Here is a 21,915-nt window from a genome sequence, read left to right as displayed (position 1 = left end):
CATAGTGTCCTGTGCAGCTGTTGTACCCTCCTTCCTGTGCAAGGATTCTTTTAAGGCTCTCTGAAAAGTTAGAGCGCTTTTTCCCCCAGGCAAAAGTTGTGGTTGATTTGGTAATGTAATTCTCTCAAAAACCTAGTAGGCTTCTAAACTGCATGTTTCTAGGAAGTCCCATGTGCCAGCAACTCTCTCACAATTTTTTCCTAGTCATTGTCTTCAAAACTGCTAAATTTCTGTACTAACTCATCTCTTAAGGAGCCCTGCTGGTGCAGTGGTTGAAGCACTCAGCTGCTAACTGAAAGCTCAGCAGTTTGAACCCACCCGCCGCTCTGAGGGAGAAAGATTAGGCACTTCGCTTCTGTAAAGTTTTCAGTCTTGGAAACCCTATGGAGCAGTTCCACTCTGTCCTATAGACCAATTCCAGGGCCATGGTTAACTCATTCCTCACTATTTTCTCTAAATTCAATGGAAGCTACTTTGAAACGATCAGATTTGAGTGAAAAAGCCATATCCTTAATCTGACCTCTGCTACACTGCTGAGTCACTTTGTTCAAGTGAGGAATCTCATTGTGCCTTTTTGCTCAAAGCCTGTTTTACTCTCATATACATTTGGGGTTAAGAAGTTCTTGATTTTTTTCAGCACTGCTAGGCCATAGATTTCTGGGTTCTCTATTATACTTCATGTATGTTTAAAATAGCCATATTCTTTACCCAATGCCCTGAGCTATTAGAGTTCTGCTTTTCCATTTCTTTCCCTCAATCTACAAGCATAATAGGCTCTGATCTGCCTCCTGCTTCTTGCAGGTAAGAATTTTACCAAATATATTGCCAATCTATAACATACCATCTTTCTAGCATTAGATTCCTTGCCACCTTACCACCACACTCACCATTCAATTGCAAATTTCAGTTTTTGCTACATAAGGGCCCATTTCAATGTACTAATTTCTGTATTCTTCATGGAAGATTGGGTTAATGCAATAAAAATGTATTGTTCATTCACATCAGAGTCCAATACAATCAGCAATGGAGAGTTCTCTATTAAGTCGCTCAGGGACCCAGGAGCCTTCCACTGTGCCACTTTGCTCTTGGACTTAGAGATGGGAGGAGCCACCACTTGTTCAGATGTCAAGGCTGATGATGCTCCACACATACCCCGAAGGGTTTTTACGCATGAGTCTTTCTGGGCAGAGCAGGGCAGGTCCCCAAACAGGTCCAAAAACGGCTTGATAAAGTAGTGAGGGATGACTGGCAGGGAGTTTTAGGGTACTTAGAGGTTTAGGCTGGGGTGAGGGTTCCTGGGCTGCACCATGGATGGTATGAACTTCTTACTGGCGCCAAAGGAAGGAACACCCAGGTTCTCTTATCAGCTTGCCCTGACATAGGGCAAAAGGGGAAGAGGGAGAGGTGAAGCCTGAAAGATGAGAGCAGTCAAGCACCAAAAATGGACTCATAGAAGTGTGTGTGTATAAACCTGTAAGCAGGATAATTAACAGGTTTACTGGCTTTCAGTGTGTACATGTGTGCCATTTTATTCTTGCAAAATCCATTTTTCTGTTGTGTCTTTTGCTCACTCCTACTCTCTTTAAAGGAAAGTAAGAGGTTAAGGGACTAAATCCGGTTTAGAATAAGAAGCTGGGAGTAATCGATATTATATTTTAGCATTGTATTTAAATAAATCAAGTGCATATTTCCACTGCAAAAAAAAAATGGGTCAAACACTATTACATCTCTCCTCTACTTGTGGCCTCCAAGGATGCTGGGAAATGGTAAGAAAGAAGAGGTTCTCAAAAGGTAGCATTTTATAGTACAGGGCTGGAACCAGCATTCATAACTGTCACAGTCCACTGACCATGACTAGTCATAGCTCCCCTCTTCTCCCCTCACAAAATACAGAGGCACAAAATATAATCAGAGCCCTGCTTCTGTGGGCAATGGAGAAATATGACATGGCTTCATGTACACACAGTATTGTCTTTGGTAAAGGCCCAGCATGCTTAGTTGTGTGATGTAATTACAAACAAAGTAAAATAAAATATCTAACTAGGGATGTTATAAACAATTGGCTGGTCCCATTGAATGAGAACTGTACAATTTCACGAATACAGAACAAATAAAATTTTTCCACAGCTCTCCACTCAACTCATGTTATGCCCTTATCAGGTGCTGCTGGGGCAGCGGGGAGGGGTACGAATGTGAAGAAGCAATCATTCTGAGCACTTTAAAATCCCTAAATATATTGTACTTCACAGTAAATATCTAAATTGTGCCTTCTGGGTTATAAAAGTATAAACCATGTCTAAACAATGGTGGATCCTTTCTTCTTGGCCTAACATGATTTTCCCAGAGCCTGGTACATGATTAACAGTAAAACAGTATTTGCTGAATAAGTGAATGAATGGGTAGATGGATGTGTGGGGTGGGTATTCTTGGAAAATGTCTGCCCATTATAAAATGCTACTTTTATTCTCTTTTTGGAGCATAGACATTCGCTCTCAGTAAGCTAGATTTAGTAGGGAAGCCACAGAATTTGGCATAAAAATTACTTGAATTATGACACTGTTTCTAAACTACTTCACTGTGTGATGTTGGACAAGTTAGTGAATCAATGTGAGATTCATTATCCTCAAGTGTAACACTCAATGTGAGAGTCATTTCCTCAGTGTTTTTATGTGAATTAGGTAATAAAGTGGTATAAAATGTCAGGAATATTTTACACAATCATGAGTGTTATTTCCTTTATGTTTTACATACTCTGATTTAATACCTTACACATTTCCTTAACTTCCCTTTCCTACACACATTCTTTGATAGCTCTTACTTTTCTTTCGTGGCTTGATTACGACCACATTAGATCTTCTGGAATTTGAGGGAGAAGCGGAGTTACTTCCCTCACAGAGTCTGTTAACGTTAACAGTTAGTTTTCCTGCCAGTTGTTCAGCCCTTTTCCGTTGCTCTTCCGTTTTTCTTTTCCTTTTTTCTGCTTGTTCCCTTTTTTCCTCTTCTTCCTCCTCCGCCAATAATTTCTTTATATATTCTTCGCTTGCCTTGCTTTCTTCTTCCTGTTGAGCTCGACGCTCTGCCTCCATCTTCCTCACCGCTTCCTCATACTCTCTTCTTAATTCGCCAGGCAAACTTAGTACGCGCACTGGCTGACAGTCATCAATGATTTCCCCTGCGTCTTGTCCACGGGCTCTAAGCTCGCATTCTTTTGGGTAGTATTTCTGAATTGTTTCCCACAGTTCCATATTGACAAGGGAATTTCTTCGGGTATGATAGCGGGCCCACGAAGAGATCCGGCGGCGACAGAAGGGACAGCATAAATTGGCCTTTTCAAGAGTCGACTGAAAGCACGGATTACAGACTGTGTGGTTACACGGCAGCGTTACAGGTTCAAATAGGATTTCCAGGCATATCTGGCACTGGCACTGCAACAACGAAGGGACGGCGTCTGCAGGCACGGCCATTTTCATAAGCTAAGAAGGCTATTCCACATCAACACCGGAACGAAAAGCCATCATATTTTCGGCGGAACTACTGAGGAAGTAAACAGTTCTGAACTTGAACAGTGTGCTCAGCAGCGTACCCGAATTCAGGAATTAGGAGCATCAAATGTTTGACAGAAAAAAGGCGCTGTGAAAATTAGATCAACAGTAATACGCCGGACAGCGATGCATTAGTCCATTTTGAAGACACACGTGGGGTCAGAAAATCACAGAGGTATTCGCCGTTTCAGCAGGACTGACGGTGGGCTCTGTGTCCCCGGGCGGCAGGAGGGAGGCACCACACTCCCTTCTCGCCTTTCCTAGGTGACGGTGCACCCGCTTCGTTCCGGACAGCCACGCCCGAAGCTGCCAAGGCACCAAGGTACCGAGTCACTGCCACAGGAAGAAGAGTTTCCGCCCGGACTCCGGGCTCCTGCTGGAGCTGGACTTCCCTTTTACCGTTGCTATGGTGGCCATTTGTGAGTCACAGAGTTCCACCTTTCGAACTCTCCGTGCCATTTCCGGGCGCCACTTTTCCTTTCTTTATAAACCTTTCTTTATAAACCTCTCTTGGGGTAAAAAACACCAAGGATTGACTCCTTTCAGTACAGAAGAAATAAAATGTAAAAAGAAAAGGAGGAAACAAAAACTAATATCTCAATAGCTTTAACTAGCAGTGTTCCTATGAATGTCTTTCTTTGAGTGCAGTATGTTTATTGAGTGCATTCTTAGCTTGAATAAAAAAAAAACTCTTATAGAATTAAAAAATAATTAAAATGTGCTTTTCCAAAAGGATAAATTCCTAAATTATGCATCAAAGAAATAGCAGCACATCTGCAGGTCTGAATTAAATGAAGTATACAGTGTTTCCTAAAAGATGAAATTATGTCAGATGGTATGTTGACCTGGAAGCAAAACAAATATTGTTAATTTGCTATTTCTGGTATTGTAATTTTTTGCCTGTTATCTGACTTTCTCCTGTGTTAGGATACTAACAGAGCAGGCTTTACACACTCATTTCCGTGGTATTGTTTGTGACTGACTCTGACAAGGCCATAGATTCCACCCTTACAGGGGCCAGTTCATTTTTTCTGTCCCCACTGTGATAGACTGCACTGTTCACTGCAATCTGCCATTCTATAAACTGCATCAGTAGCCACAGGAGGGACTGGGCCAGATAAGAAGATGAAACAGAGCAGGAAAAGAAAAATCACTCAAAGTATCATTTATTTCCAAGCATTGAAAGGCCAAGATTATCATTCCAAGGACAAAGCTCCCTTCTGTCAGCTCCAGAGTCACTATGAGTCAGAATCAACTTGACGGAAATGGGTTTGGTTTTTTTGGTTTTTAGTGTAGAACAAAGGTCCCTAGGCTGCGCAAATGGTTTTTGCTTAACTGCTAACCTAAAGGTAGTTCGAACCCACCCAGCAGTGCCACAGAAGAAAGGCCTGACAACCTGCTTCCATTAAGATTACAGCCAAGAAAACCCTATGGAACAGCTCTACTTTGTAACACATAGGGTCGCTGTGAGTCAAAATCGACTCAATAGCAAGTAACAATGACAACAGTGTAGTGCAAATTGATCCAAGTTAAGTATCTCAATACTGTTCCAGAAAAATCCCTCTAGAAGTAAAATCTCCAATTTTATTTTGAAGTTTCTTCTGCATTTAAACCAAAAGTCAGGCACTGAAATTGGCAGAAGTATTCAGACTCTGGAGACAGTGGCTCCACAATCTACACAGCAGGTAAATCAAGACGGATGCTGTGAAGCTTTTGGTTCACTAAGAGCAGTGTTGCAATTCCTTTCCCATCTCCACACGAAGAACACAGGCAGCATTCCACGTGCAATCCACTCCCACAGACTGAGTCATGCAAAACATTATTAGAAGAGCCCAGGAGAAGTACTGCCTGGGTTATTTTCCCTCTCTAAGCAACACATGGGGCCCTGGTGGCACAGTGGCTAAGAGCTCGGCTGCTAACCAAAAGGTCATCAGTACAAGTCCACCAGCCGTTCCTTGGAAACCCTATGGGGCACTTCTACTCTGTCCTGCAGGGTCTCTACGTGTCAGAACTGACTCAACAGCAACGGGTTTTTTTTTTTTTTTTTTTTTGTTAAGCAACACAATTATTCTATTAAATCAAGTGATTAAATACACCTGGTTATCATTTTTGGAGACATTTTTGGAGGTTGAAAGGTTGACAAGGGCCACAGTACGGATCTAGAGAGCAACTTGACTAACTGTTTGAAAAACACATTGGAACTGAATGTCATCCAAAACACTCCTTCTCTGTCTCCTGAAGAATTATACAATTACTACTGTAAGACCCCCAAATCTCTTCTGGGCAACCCTTAAGCATTTTGGGCTATTTCTAATCACTAATCACCGCTGTGTGTTTATAACATTCATTCTTTCTCAACTATAAAACCTAAAACCTGTTGCCGTCGAGTCAATTCCAACTCCTGTAATTAGTACTGATAAAAATGTGCTTTATTCTTCTCCTTAAAACTGACATTTGTTTAACTATTTAAGTCCGGTAAAACTTAAGTGTTGTGAATAAAACCAAACAAACGTGTAAAAACAGAGACAAAAAGCCTCGTGTTTAATGCCAGTAGCAGCGTTTGTGTCTTTTCCTCTCAGACAGAATGACCCCTGTGCTAACCATTTTCCGGATGCTTCGCTGGTTGGCTATAGGCCGATTCAGCAAGCCCGCACTTAGCAGGTTCATTAGTGGCACCTGGAATTTCCTCCATGGAAGCCCGTAACATATTGGGCAGGTGGCATACAGTGTTGGTAAAATCATTGGGAGACACAAATGAAATCAATTTTGTGCTAAAATAGATCTTCAAAGAAATATTTTTCTACACAAATTACTGTAAAAAGAGGAAAGTAGACAGCTGCTTGGTTAGACTCTAGAAGACGCATGTTAGTTTTAATATGAATAAAAGAAACCGCCTTCAAAGACAAATAGATGTTAAAGTATAATCAATCATTTAGGTCATTTCATCCAGGATGGAGAGTGGTAGGAAATTAGACCCTAATTTTATTTTGTTGTCGATGGTCAATGCGTAGCGCAAACTATCTTGCAACTCTTAAAATGATGTATCAATGAACAGGTTATATACCTGCTGCAACATCACAGAGACATGATATTTTTCAATAGAATGAATTATGGATGCAAGCAAACTCTTACGTTCTCCCTCACATGCGCAGTCGGATTGCGTTTTTAAAAGTCTCTGGGTAGTATGTGCAGTTCTAGTACCTACTTAAAGGAATAGTGAAGCTTCCAATCCAGAGTGTAAGAATAGCAGCCATCGGGGTGAAGCAGGGAAAGGGATAGCCCTGAGGCTGTGTGTTCTTAAATGGGCACAGCTATGTGTGACTTGAATAGATACACAAAGTCATGTTACCTGTTCTCATTATAAAATGACATTGGAGATTAGGGATTTGGGTTTATGGCAAAGAAAAATGCATCTGTCTAAACTGCAAGTCTGCTATGGTTTCTTTCAAAACTTGCCAGCTTTTCTGTAGCTCAAGTGAATTGATCTCTATTTTACTCCTTTAAAAATCATCAGTGTCATCATATCTCCATGTAATGCTGTACTTGTTAAGACTCTCCTGATTGTTTTTTCAAGTTTCTTCAATATTTTAGCATCTACTGAAAAGCATAAGGTTCCATCTAAAATGAGGCAATGGTTCATGCCGCTTCTTACAATGCAACTCACATGCTTGGAAGGGACTGTCTGGAACTTCATGTCTTTCAATTAGCCTGTGAGATCTGAGGGGTTAAAATTAAATACATTCTTCTCTATGCTTTACTCCTCAAAAAATACATTTAAAATAGAAAATTTATTATTTTCCCTCCCATAAAAGCTTCTCCATCTCTGTTTCTATGAAGTACAAGGTTATGATTCAATAAAACAAGCTCAAAAGTTCAAAGTCATCTTTGATTTTTCCAGTCAGTCATGCAGTGGGCTCATCTCTAGGGGCATATAGAGGGTTCTTTCACTCAAAGAAGACCACACTTTGGTTAGCAGTCAAATGCTTAACCACTGCGCCACCAGGGCTCCAGAACTACCATACCTGTTGCCATCGAATCAATTTCGACTAATAGCCACCCAGCAATTTCACTTTTATGTATATATTCCAAGGAATTGCGAGCAAGGACTCAAACAAATATTTGTACACCAATGTTCATTGCAACACTATACACAATAGCTGAAAGGTGGAAACCACCCAAATGTCCATCAACAGATGAAAGGATGAACAAAATGTGGTATATACTATACAATAGGCTATTACTTAGCCATAAAGAGAAATGAAGTCCTGATGCATGCTACAACATGCATAAACCTTGAAGACATTACGCTGAGTGAAATTAGTCAGTTACAAAGACAAATATTTTATGATTCCACTTATATAAAATATGTAGTATAGGCAAATATATATAGACCTAAGCTTATTATTGCTTACAGAAGGTGGGCAGGAGGGAGCGGGAAGAGACCTCATTGCTTAGCGGACACTGAGCTTTTGTTAAATATGATGGAAGAGTCTAGCAATGGATAATGGTGATGCTTGCATAACATGATGAACATAATTAAAGTCACTGAATTGCACATGCGAAGAATGTTGACATGACAAATGTTTTCTTACATATGTATTTACCACAATCAAAAAAAAATTACTATGGTCCACCAATTCTGGCATTGTTATGAAAGTCAAAATAATAGAGAATGCAATGCCCTCTTAGAAATAAACACAAAGATTCCCTTTGAGTGGAAATGGAATTATTTAAAAAATTTATCGGGTAAGAAAATAGATTAAAGCATTGTATATAGTTTTCTTTCTATTTACTTTACTTGGAATATGAGATGAGTCAGGCCATGAGTGTTTACTGAAAGTATAAAAAAATAGACAAAAACGTTGGCTCTTCAGTTTCTTCTGGGAAGTCAGTATATCTCTCATTTTTCCACAACTAAAATAATCATCTCAGGCTCTATTTTATACAACCTAAAAAAAAAATTTTTTTTAAGGTGCCAGTTATGTATTACTTTGCCAATGTTACTTACAAAACCTGAAGTCCCCCCTTTCCCTTTTTTCTAATCTCATCTACAAGAGTTTATAAGAAATACACACCATCATTATATGTCTAGACCGAAACTACTACTATGTAAACATAGTATTCATCACCATTAAATACCAACTATATTACACTGTAATAATAGCTTAACAATTAGCTTTTTTTTTTGGTATAAACATCACAAACATTTCGTTAAATTCCCAAAGAATGGGAAAGCAGATATAGGGGCTGCTGCTGTTTTATAATCACATGCTATTACTCTGCTGCCAGTAGCTATGGGACGCATTTTCAATGCGGTCAGTAGGATTCAGATGATTTATTACATTATAGTGATTATTGCCAGTAGAATATTTGAATGCCACAGTCTTATTTAAAAACATAGGACTTCTGACTTGAATGTGTGATCACAAATGAATGTGAAATCTCCTCCATTATTGCATTCTGAGCACCAGAGTACCTGGCTGAATCTACTTTTGGTCTGGTCTATGGACACAGAGATGAGCAGAACCCAGAACAATTACTTAAATGAAATTAAATGGTCAATGCAAACAACTCTTTTGACCTCTATTTTCATGGAAATTTTTGTTTCATATAAATAAAAGGTATGCTTCATGAAAGATAATTATAGGAGATATTTTAATTATCTGAAATGGGTATAGATTTCCTTTTAAGGTTTACTACAACAAATAGTAGCTAATATTTGTTAAAGACTTACTCTGTATGTTAAGCATATTATACTTACTGTATCATCAAACTAAATGTAGCATTACCTCCCTTTTCAGATAGGTTATGTGATTTGCTCAAGATTACACAGGAAGCAAACAGCAAGTAGGACATTAACCGTCTAAACGAAGATACACAATGCCGTAAAATGCCAAGAATCCCTAAAACAAATGAATGAGTTGATCAACTCAATGCAGTGTTTAACTTTCTAATTGACATCAAGTAAATTTTCTAATTTTAAACATATAAATACACTCCTTCATGGTTTTTCCTGCATGGATTTGTTCCAGGTCTCTAGACACTCTGCATGTTATTTGATCTCATGAACATAAATATATAACTCATCATACTGGCTTGGACCAGACTCCATCCAGCAAAGGATTCTATCTCTGACAGAAGTTCCAAAGGACATTTTGTGAAAGAATATGGTTGTACTCCATGTCACTTACCTTAAAATACTATGCCAAGTTGCAAAAATTCTAAACTTTCCTCAGTTATCTGGAAATCAACCACTTAGAAGGAAAACTACCTTGAAGTATAAGCAAACCCAATGCAGTATTACAGTAATTAATCATATCCCCACAGTACCTATCAGTTTACAGAGCACCAAAGGAACTTTATATCTGGTAGTTACCAAAACACTTTAATGACTGAAAATGAACAGATTAGACAATTCAGTAATTAAAATAGATTGTAACAATTGATGTCCTTCTACATTTTCTTTTGTTTTGCATCATCAATGAGATCATGTTCTTCTTTCAGAAAATAAATCTAAATTGCCAGCATAAATATAGCAAAGCAGACATACATTTCTAAATGTTATTATTTTTTCCAGATTGTTATGGACTGTATTGTGTGCTCCCCAAAATATGTGTTGTAAATTCTAACCTCTACACCTGTGACTATAATCTCATTTGGGAATGAGTTGTTTTTGTTATGTTAAGGAGACAGATCAGTGTAGGGTATATCTGGAGTCAATCTCTTTTGAGGTATAAAAGAGCTTAAACAAGCAAGTGAAAGAAGCAGAGATGGGGAAGAGAAATGCCAAGCCACAAGAAGATTGCCCAGGAGCAGAAGCTCCAGAGACAAGGACCTTCCCCCAGAGCCAACAGAGAGAGAAAGCCTTCCCCTCTTGCCAGTGCCCTGAATTAAGACTTCTAGCCTCCTAAACCGTGAGAAAACAGATTTCTGTTTGTTAAAGCCACCCACTTGTGATATTTCTGTTGTAACAGCACTAGATAACTAAGACACAGATCCTTTAGCGTTTTAGCACACATTTGTTAATGGAATTGGTATAATGCCAATCAAATGGTTGCAATCCTCCAAAATAATAAGGAGGCCAAATATCTGTGGCTCTGGTTAGTCTATCTTTCGAATTACTAGATTGCATTGACTATTTTGTTTCATCTAATAGTGATGAGTCAGAATTGAAAGGTCAGCAGTTCAAATCCACCAGCCACTCCGCAGGAGAAAGATGTGGCAGTCTGCTTCTATAAAGATTACAGCCTTGAAAACCCTATAGGGCAGTTCTACTCTGTCCTGTGTGGTCTCTATGAGTCGGAATTGGCTAGATAGCAGAGGTTTTGTTCTTTGTTTTTTGTTTGTTTCTTTATGACCCATTATCTCAGAAGAAAGACCTGGTTATCTACTTCTGTAAAATCAGCCTTTGAAAACCCTACGGAGCACAGTTCTACTCTGATATACATGGAGCTGCCATGGGTCGGAGTCGACTTCATGGCAACTGCATGGCATGGCACGGCTCATTATAAACAGAAAATAACAATCCCCACCATAGAGAGAACTAAAGTTACTTTTCTGTGCTGCACAGAGTTTTCTTGTCAAAATTCTAGAATAGGCACTCTCATAATTAGATTCTAATAGGTGCATTAGTTGTAATCTTTCTTCCCTGGGGCTATTTAAATACAAATGACTGACCTCTAATTTGAGCTCCTCTCTTGCTCTGAACCCAGACTGGGCCCTTCTGGCTATTCAAAGGCAGTCCACCTAAAACTAAAACTGAACCCATTGCCTTCAAGTCGACTCTGACTCATAGTGACCCCAGAGGACAGAGTAGAACTGCCCCATAGAGTTTCTAAGGAGTGCTTGGTGGATTTGAACTACCGACCTTTTGGTTAGCAGCTGTAGCACTTAGCCACTACACCACCACACCCAGTTTCCAAAGGGCAGGTTTTCCTGTGGGCTCCTACACAACCAGTGCTGTCTTCAGCAGTGCCGAACTTCCTGTACACCAGCTTCTCTTTCGTTAATTCAAGTAAATCTGTTTTATTTAAACCAATACTTCATCCTTTCTCCTATGAGTTTATTGATCTTTTCTTGACAAAGAAGATATACTATACTGCAAAGGATAAGATCGAAATAGAGCAAAACCGATTTGAGCACTACAATCTGCGAGCAGACTTGTTAAATATAAGCAGTTACAGAAATGTAATATTTAGCCACTATTAATAATCTGAGACAGGAGCTTCCTTGACACCAGAGCAAAGAAGAGGCCTTCTGGAAGGAGTCCAGCGACCGAATTTCAAGAGGCTAAACTTCTGGGTGATCACATAAGATTTCAGTTTTGGTATCTTTTTTTTTTTTCTCTCTTGCCTCCTCCTTTATGACCTCTCTCTCCTCATCTACATGGACACATGAACTGTCTAAATATCCATCACAGTGGCCTATGTGCTCAGTATTTTTATTGGTGTGCTTGAAAATCTCTCTAAAGTTAAAGCTTACAGAAGAATGATTCAAGCTGGAAATACTGGTGTGCTCTCTAAGCCTGCCATCAGTTGTAAATGCTGTCATATCTTAAGTGTGTTATGTACATGAATAGTAGAGATACTTAATGTTTTGTCTTTATTATGTGACACTTATTAAAATCTTGGGAGAGTCCTTTTTTAAGATGTCAAAATGCCCTTAAGTAAATGCTGACTATAGCTAAAAATATGTTCTACATTATTTAGGAAGACAAAACAGAAGGGAATGAGATTGTGTTCAACATCTTAGTTTGGTGAGTAGAGTCTGGGGTCTTTAAAAGCTTGTGAGCAGACATCTGAGATACTACTATAGGCCTCTACTTGTGTAGAACAAAAGAGAATGAAGGAAACCAAAGACTCAAAGAACAAACTTGTCTATAGGAATGATAGCCTATATGAACCACAGCCTTGTCTAGCCTGAGACCAGAAGAACTAGATGGTGCCTAGCTACCACTATTGACCAATCCTGGACAGAAAGGGAGAAAAATGTAGAATGAAACTCAAATTCCTAAAAAAGGCCAGACGTATTGGACCGATAGAGTCTAGAAGAACCCCTGAGATTATTGCCCTAAATTACCCTTTGAACCTGGAACTGAAGCCACTCCAAACAATAGATTGGCTTATAAAATAAACAGGATCACCCGTGAATACTGTGCTCCCTTAGATAATCAACTGTATGAGACCAAATGGTCTACAATTACTCTAAAACGAAGATGAGAAGCTAAGGAGGGGCAGAGAAGCTAGATAATAGAAACAGAACGAAAATATTGACACATTGTAAAAATTATAACTAATGCATTGGAACAAGTTGCATAAAAATTGTTAAGTGGGAACCTAATTTGCTATGTACACTTTCTACCTAAAAGACAATAAAATATTAAACAGAGAGAGAGAGAGAAGGGAATGGCATTTGGATTCCTTTTCAAGAAAGGAACATAAAATAAGGCCATTGGTTCTGAAGGAAAATAAGTGATACTACCTAACTATTAATGGAGATGGTAATTTAATTCTAAAATTGTGGTTCATCTACCTTTTTGGTAAGCATTTACCGAGGAGGAGAGGAAGAAACTAAACTAAACTTTCAATGACATGTATAATATGGCAGACAACCTGCTACTCATATCGTTTTATCTACTCCTCTCAGTTAGGATGACTAACTGTTCTGGCTTGCCCTGGATTAAAAAGTTAATCAGGAAGTGAGACTTTTAGTGCTAAAACTGGGAAAGTCCCAGGCAAACTGGGGCAATTGGTCAACCTACTCCCAATATGGCATTTCATCATGCATTAACATACAATTTGGGGAGTTTAAAAACATTAGATAGTCTGGTAATATAGTCGGGTTTCATAGTTAGAATTTTATGGTCCTAAATTCCCAGCTTTGCACACTTAATATGTTTAAAACATTGTTGATGATGACTTCAGAATTTCAAAGAAATAAGTAACAAGGAATTTACATTCTAGAACACCAAGCACTACAAAAACCCACTTAATACAGTTTGAATGAGGGTAAAATCACTTCCCTATGATGTAATGGGAACAGCTTCAGAGAGAACAAGCTATTTAGGCCTAATATAAACGAATGGTGTTATAAGGAACCCTTCAAAAAATTCTGAATGAATCCTAAAACCCATTGGCAATACTATGTTGTAGAAATAAATGAAAACCAACCAAAAGAAAACAAACAGGCTATTTATTCAGAGCTTTCTGTAGCAAAGGAATCAGGCATCATCACTTGCATTTGTCAGAGAGTCAGGAGCAGGAGAGTGGGAAAGATTTATAATAAAAAACCTAGGACAAATCACAGAGCTCTTTCCTGTCCTGTTGTTTCACACATAAGACAACAGGTAATTACCATCGGCCCATAATTTCTGCACCAGGAAAAGTAATACAATGAATACCCTTCCTTTCACCCCCATCTCTTTATGTGTGTTGTGTGTGTGCATTTTGTCGTTGGTGTTGTTAGGTGCAGTGCTGGAATGGATTTCAATTGATTTGTATTCTGTGGAAATGCAGTGGGAGGCACGGCTGTCCTGCAACAGCTCTCACAAATGTGGTTTTCACTGCATAGTGGTGTTGGGTGGTCTAACTGGTCTTACTTATTTCATATTCCCAAATGCTAACGGGGTGACTTTTGCCACTTATTATTGGAATAGAAAAATAAGAGTTCAGTTATACTCTTCAAGTCCATGGGTGCTTCCGTAAAATCTTTATTTCCCAAATCTACACACTTCTGGAATCTGTGGACCTGTGACTCGGCCCTGAATACCCTGGGGGCTCACTTTCCCAGGGTAATTCCCCACTGCTCTTTACCGTCTTTCAAATCGCTGGTCCTGATTCTGATTCTGCTGCTGAGTGGCTAGTCTTGAGGAAGCCACTCTCCCTCTTTGGGCCTGAGAGCTGTCCTCTGCAAAATATGGACCCTCCTTCAGTCCAGCTGATCTCCATGGTCTTATCTAGCTCTCAGATCCAATGGTCTTTATGATCTGGTGGCAGAGGAATGACCCCTGAAGACATTAGGGGGCACAACCACTTAGGGTGGTAGAAGTGGGAGGGTTAGAGCATCTCAGCAGCATTTGTCCTCCTTGAATTACAGCGCCAAGGCTCTGATCATGTAGCGTTACCAAGTTCGCTGCCCCAGCCCTGTCCCACTTCCTGGAACCCAGTGCCTCTAGTCCTGGGCCCACACACCTCAGTTCATTCCTTCCTCTGGCTACTCCGTTCTTATTGATCTTTGTCCGCTGGACTCCAGCAAACTCCAAGAAATTCACATGGTAGTGAGCATTTTCCTTTTTTTTTTTTTAATTTCCCAGCATCAATTCCCCTGGTTAGTTTGGAGGAATCCTCCCTAATAGGAATCTTCATGGGAGACAGGACCAAAAAGGGAGAAGCTCCCTCTCCCTGCCACTGGCAACCAACTCAGGACAACTGGACTTTCTGGTCAGGAACTCTGAGTTTTGAGAAAGTGTCACAAAGGTGAAGGAAAGGAGAAATTAAACATGCAGCTATGGCAGCATCTGCCACAGTGACTGGGCTCAGCAGCAGTAGAAACAGCGGGTATCTTTCTGTTCTGAGATGGCATCCCTGTGTTTTCATTTGCTGAGCCTGGTTCTCCAGGCATCCTGTCAGTTCTGTGTCCTGACAGATATCCTTCCAATACATCTGTTTTCTGCTCACATTAGCCATGACAGTTTTAGTTTGCAACCCCAAACCCCGACTGATACACTCAAGTTTGTAACTGAAAACAGGCTCTTTGGGTCTTAAATAGCTAGGTAATATACACTATAAGAGCAGAATCCATATTTTATGTTTGAGTTGGATTTATCCATAATGCTCAGGACAATGTAGAATATATAGTAGGTGATCATTTAATATTTGTCAGTGTATGGATTAATTGATTTATGGCAATTTATGATGAATGGAGTGAGACATATGGGTTTCTGTGTATCTGCAAGAACAATCATTGTAGGTTTGATTTATTTTCTTTTGAATCTTGGTCTTATTTGATCTTAAGAATCCTGGAAGAAAGAACTGAAAACTAGTATTTTATTCTTATAATTTCATGGACTGAATGATGCTAGTTACAGTATGTCCTCCAATAAAGACAAAGCTGAATTTTACAACTGCATGTTGATTATAAAAGGCTTGTTTTCATCTGGAATGGGTATTTTACAAATTGCAAGTTAAAATGCAACCTCTATACAAGATGCTTTCCAATTTTCTTGTGACCTAAAAATAGAAAAGCGCTGTCAGGAAGATGATGAGGCTTCAAAATAGCTTCAAATATCTGAAAGCATATCGTTGAGTCGATTCCAACTCATAGCTACCCTATAGGACAGAGTGGAACTGTCCCATAGGGTTTCCAAGGAGCAGCTGGTGGATTTGAACTGCTGACCTCTTGGTTAGCAGCTGTAGCTCTTAACCACCATGCCACCTGGGCTCCTCCTTGCACTGAAGTAAGGCTAAATAAGAAACACGTGTACCTGTTCCGACTTACCTACAAATTTGACTTAAAAACACACTTAGGAAAGAATCTCATTCATAACCCAGAGACTGCCTGTACTAGATAAATTTCTGTTGAAAGGAATGAAAGTAATTGAGTACAAAATGTGCCTGTCTTAGCCTATCTCAGGACAACTTTAAAGGGTGTCCTGGCTTCTGAGCTCCCCGTGGGGCTGGTTGAGGCCACTACTGGGACTGCACTGAAGCTCAATTTTTCCCTCTACTTAGTCCTTCCTGCTTCCCCTCCCTGCCCCAGCTGTGGATCCCCAGGGGTCTCCTTAATAAACACCCTTCCTGCTAAACTACACTTCACACTCTGCAACCTGGGGAGCCCAGCCCACAAAACTCATCCAAAATTACTTGAAGAATGAGTGTCAAGTCTAGAATTTTAAATTAATATCTGTTGACTACAATGTCCATTTGGAAAATCTTTATACCAAATGTGACCAAAATCATTCAAACTGATTCCATGGTCTTAGAACTACCCAAAAGTCCTGTTACTAAGAAACAATCAAATAAATATCTGCAGTTGATGCTCATTGATCAGTATCAACTATGAGTGATGCTACAGTGATGAGATGGCTGCCATGTAATCAGTCATGGGATCAACTTGGCCCTTTAAGACCTCATAATTACTAGTTTGAATCATCCGTGGGACAACACAATTGATAGTTTGGCGATAGGCAGGCTCTTCTTCTGGAACAGTAAGTCTCCTTTTCAACCTTGCAGGCATCTTATCCATCAATGGAAGCTCTATTACGACCTTCCCTCTTCTCCCCTACTCCACTCTTTTGGCATTCACTATTCCTAAATCACCACCACCTGTCTGTCAGTTTGTCATGTAGTGGCTTGCATGTTGCTGTGATACCGGAAGCCATATTACCAGTACTTCAAATACCAGCAGGGTCATTGGTGGTGGACAGGTTTCAGTGGAGCTTCCAGACTAAGGCAGACTAGGAAGAAAGGCCTGGTGATCTGCTTCTGAAAATGAGCCAATGAAAACCGTATGGATCACAACAGAACATTGTCTGACTTGCTTATTTTGGGCACATCATCAGGAGGGACCGATCTCTGGAGAGGGATATCGTGTTTGGTGAATTAGAGGGCCAGCAAGGGCAATGGAGACATCAGTGAGATGGATTGATACAGTAGCCACAATGATGAACCCAAAACTTGCCTACAATCATGAGGATGATGCAGGACCAGGTAATGTTTTGTTGTGTTGCATATAAGGTCATCATGAATCAGAGTAATGGACAGCATCTATCTATCTATCTATCTATCTATCTGTCTGTCTGTCTGTCTAATCTATCTATCTATCAGTTATCAGGGGACATCAGTCCCTGGAGAAGGATATTATGCTTGGTAAAGTATAGGGCCAGTGAAAAAGAGGAAGACCCTCAACAAGAAGTTTTGACACAGTGACTTCAACAATGGGCTCAAGCATTACAATGATTGTGAGGATGGCGCAGGACTGGGCAGTGTTGTGTTTTGTTCTGTTGTACACAGGGTCACTATGAGTCTGAACCAACTTGACAGCACCTAACAACAACAGTGTATCTATCATCTATCTGTCTGTCTATCTATCTATCTTTTCCTAACCAAACCAGTCGCCTTTGAGTTGATTCTGACTCATGGGGACCCATGTATTGCAGAGTAGAACTGTGGTCCATAGGTTTTCAACGCTGTGATCTTTTGGAATCTGCTTGCCAGGGTGGGTTTAAAGTGCCAACCTTTTGGTTAGTAGTTTAGCTCTTAACGCTTCGGCCATCCAGGGACTCCTATCTATTCCTAAATCATGTTTTATTTTTCTCTTTAGCATTTAATGTTATCTATAGTGACTTTTTTTGGTTTTTATCATGACTTTGTTTACTGACTTTGTTAATTTTCTCTCTTTTGCCCTGCTAGACTGTCAGCTCCACAAGGTTTTTGTCTGTGTTGTTCTCTGCTACATCTCCAGCATTGAGGAACAATGCGTGATTCATAGTAGGCCCTCACTAGTGTTCCTTTAATAAGTGAATGAAATGAGTGGTCACTTCTTTGCAAATAATTTTTCAAGCAGAATTGTTTCCCTCTGTAAACCCCAAAGCATTTAATGTAGAACTTGATTATAAAATCTACCTTATTCTCTCTCTCTCTCTAAAACCAACCAAACAAAAAGCAAGCCCATTGCCATTGAGTCGATTCTGACTCATAGGGACCCTATAGAACAGAGTAGAACTGCCCCATAGAGTTTTCAAGGAGCACTTGTTGGATTCGAACTGCCCACCTTTTGGTTAGCAGCTGTAGCTCTTAACCACTATATATTTATACACACAAATAGCACATAGATATACCTCCCCATTAAGTCATCCACCATCTTTTCAAGAGAACTCTGAATCTTCAATCAAGTACTCAAATGCATTGGGTATCCTATCAATTTAAAATTTTATTGGATTGTCTCTTCTTAGCATCCCAACCTTCTCCAGTCTGGACTGATTATTCTCTCAGCCTGTTCATAGCTATCTTTTTGTAACTTCCCTTCAACATCAGCCTCAGAATTTTACTAACTCCTCACCTGTGCTGCGTCCCTATTTCCTATATTTGTGTTTTCCTCTTTCATAATTTCTTCCTAAGTTTTAGTGGAGCACTTCCCCTAGTAACTTTCTTTATCCATTAGAGAGTGATCATTCATGTTCTAAAATTCTATGCTCACATTTGATAGTTTGGTTGGGTACAATACTTTAGATTGGAAATAATTTTTCCTTAAAAATTTGCAGGTATTTCTTCATTGTCTTCTAGGTTCCAGTGTTGCCAGTGAGGTGTTGATTGCTATTCTGATACTTGATCCTTGGTATGTGACATCATCCACAACCCTGGAATATTTTAAGATTTTCTGTTTGTCATTGATGTAGATTTTTGTATGGCTGTGCGTGTTTTATTTTATTTTAAATTTTGCTGTCACTGAGTGGATCCTTTTAATCCAAGGAATTCATATCTTTTACTTCTGGAAACTTTTCTTGGAGGATTTTTTTTTTTATAACTTCTGCCATCTTGTTTTCTCTGTTTTTCTTTCTGAAACTTTAATTATTCATATTTTAGTCATCCCAGGTTTATCCTCTAATTCTAAATTTTCTTCATCCCATTTTACAACTCTTTATCTTTTCTTCTACTTCATGAACTATTTCCTTAACATTATCTTCTAAGCCTCTCATTGACATTTCTATTATACTTCAAAGATATTATTCTTAGTCTCTAAAGCTTTAAATTTTTAATAACACCTACTGCTTCTTTAATGGATGTAACATTTTCCTTATTTTTCTAAAATTATTATTAATATTTTAGTTTTCATCTCCCTGCATTATTTTAACATTTCTCCTCCTCCTTCGTCTCCTCCTTCTTCTCTTCTTTCCCCACCTTCTCCTCCTTCTTCTTCTGTTTTTCTTTCTCTCTCTCTCCAGTGTTTTTCACTTTAAAAGCTTTCCCAAGGGTCAGAATCATTGGCTGTCCATTACATTTAAGAGTGAGATACTAATATACTAATCAGTGCTCTTTGTGCATGTGTGGGACTTATAAAATGTTGGCCTTTACAAATGAGTGGGTAAGGATTACAGTCATTTCATTAGGGACTCTACAAATGTATTTGTAAGCCTTTGTTCCTGAGCCACTCAGGGACTATTTTATAGTTTCTCAGACTACACAGAGAAGGGAGATTGGGGAGGGAGGTGTTTTGCTATTTTATTAACAGATCTTCACGTAATTCCCCTGTTTTCACTATGATATCTTAATCCTGTCCTCAATTGTGCCTGGTGCCCTCAAGTCCTTATTTTCTTTGGATTAATCTCTCCAGAAAGTAAACTTCCAGGATTGTTGGGCAGCGGTGGCATAGTACCTAGACTCTTTTGACTAGGGTAAGGGATTTAAGGTCAAACTATTTGTTTTATAAGCTTGCAACAAATCCTTGTATTTTAAACAAAACTGGTGATCATACCATTCAAGGTTTTGTTTCCTATTGCTCATGTTTTCCAGTGTTTTGTCGTTTGAATCATTTTGCTTCATGTAGGCCTCCCTCTTGCAGGTTTAGCTGTCAATTTCTTTTGTCTAACTGAAGTCTTTTGGTGGTGCAAATGGTTAAGTGTTCGGCTAAAGAAAAGATTGGCAACTTGAATCTACCTAGAGGTACCTTAGAAGAAAGGCCCGGTGACCTACTTGTGAAAGATCACAGCCATTGAAAATCCTATGGAGCATAGTTCTACTCTGAAACACATGGGATCACCATAAGTTGGAATTATCTTGATGGCAACTGATTTGGTCAGTTTATTTCATCATTTACTTTCATGTATCGAGATGTATATCATATTCATGGGTGCTCATTATTTTTAATAAATAATTTTTTATATTTGTGGAAATTCCTGTATTATGAGCTTATGTGTCTCACAAACATAAGAACCAGAATCTCATATTCCAAGCTCCCTTTTCTACTAGGAACAAGCAGGTGACCTTGGCTGTACCAATCAGGAACACTATAGACAAATTTGATTCAAAACTGAACAGTGTGAGGAATTAGGACCATTATGGAGATTCCATTCTATGACTCTGTTAGCACAAGAGGGATCTAGCTTTTAGAGAAAGCAGGGATGCCTTGCTATCATAGAAATGGGATTGGTTCTAGAAAAAGTGGCTGTAAAGTCAAGTTCTTAGTCCTTACTGCTGGTGGCAGCTGATCTCACAGCTGTACCAGCACTTTCTTAATTAAAATGATTGTGTTTCTTGGCTTAGAAGGCTAGCCTCTAGACAGTTTCTCCAATACCCTTTAATAAACCACTTTCCACTTAAATTAGCCAGTGTGAATTCATGAATTCATTGCGTAGAAGTCATTATTTCTGTTACATCCCCATTTAACATGGCCTGTTTTTACCAAAAACCTGTTGTTATTGAGTTGATTTCAACTCAAAGTGACCCTATAGGGCAGAGTAGAACTGAACCCATAGGGTTTCCAAGGAGCAGTTGGTGGATTTGAACTGCCAACATTTTGGCTAGCAGCCATTGCTCTTAACCACCAGGGCTCCATTTTGATCAAGGATAAGATAAACATTTTCACAAAGAATAATAGTGAATTATGGTAAACCTAATTACTGTTGGAGACATGCTTTCTTTGCTTCAACAAATCAACACAGGTTTGGTGTGCAGCTCATAATCTAGTGAGTTCTCTCTCTTTCTCTGTTCTCTTTGTTAAAAGGGAGGGGGCAGAAGAACAGTATGCTTTCAGTTGGCATGGACAGTAATACTCCTTCACCAGTTCACGCAGGTATATGTCTACTCGCTGATTCTCTAATAAGTTAGTCCACAGGAACCTTGATTGTCTCAAAATTTTATAGGACATTCAACTCATTCCCTATATTAATAATTTGTGCTGATAAGATCTGATTAAAGGAAAGTAGTAGGTACCACAGATGCCTTGGAAAAACACATAACTTTGGTTTCCAAGGTAGGTGACTAGGAAAATATGACATATTGTATTATTGCTCCATATATTCACCACATCTCCCTGCACGGCATCTCACTAAAGTACCTCTCCTAGTGGGAGAATATATTTCTCTCTACCTTGGATGTAGATTTGGCCATATGATTTGTAAATCGAAGTGAACTGGGTCACTTCTGAGCAAAAGAGTTAAAGGCCAGATTGTGCCATTATATATATATATATATATATATATATATATATATATATATATATATATATATATATATATATATATATATATTTCTGCTGTTAGACTAGCGATATTTTAGATAGGGGCTATGGTAAGCCTGGGCCCTTGAATAAAGTCACATCTGACAAACGATATATATATATATAAAGTGAAAAAGAAAGAAATTTGTGTTGTGGTAAG

General features: G+C 39.1%; 1 protein-coding gene across 1 annotated transcript; it reads right to left on the bottom strand.

Annotated features, from left to right (window-relative positions):
• Nucleotides 1-2,548: 2,548 nt before the first annotated feature.
• LOC104847134 (E3 ubiquitin-protein ligase RNF168-like) lies at nt 2,549-3,612 on the bottom strand. Its single transcript, XM_064277892.1, has one exon. The coding sequence runs from the start codon at nt 3,468-3,470 to the stop codon at nt 2,778-2,780; it is 693 nt and encodes a 230-aa protein (XP_064133962.1). The 5' UTR covers nt 3,471-3,612; the 3' UTR covers nt 2,549-2,777.
• Nucleotides 3,613-21,915: the final 18,303 nt, after the last annotated feature.

The sequence above is a fragment of the Loxodonta africana genome, chromosome X (genome assembly GCF_030014295.1).
Source record: "Loxodonta africana isolate mLoxAfr1 chromosome X, mLoxAfr1.hap2, whole genome shotgun sequence".
Taxonomy (NCBI): domain Eukaryota; kingdom Metazoa; phylum Chordata; class Mammalia; order Proboscidea; family Elephantidae; genus Loxodonta; species Loxodonta africana.
This window is presented reverse-complemented; position numbering and strand designations above follow the sequence as displayed.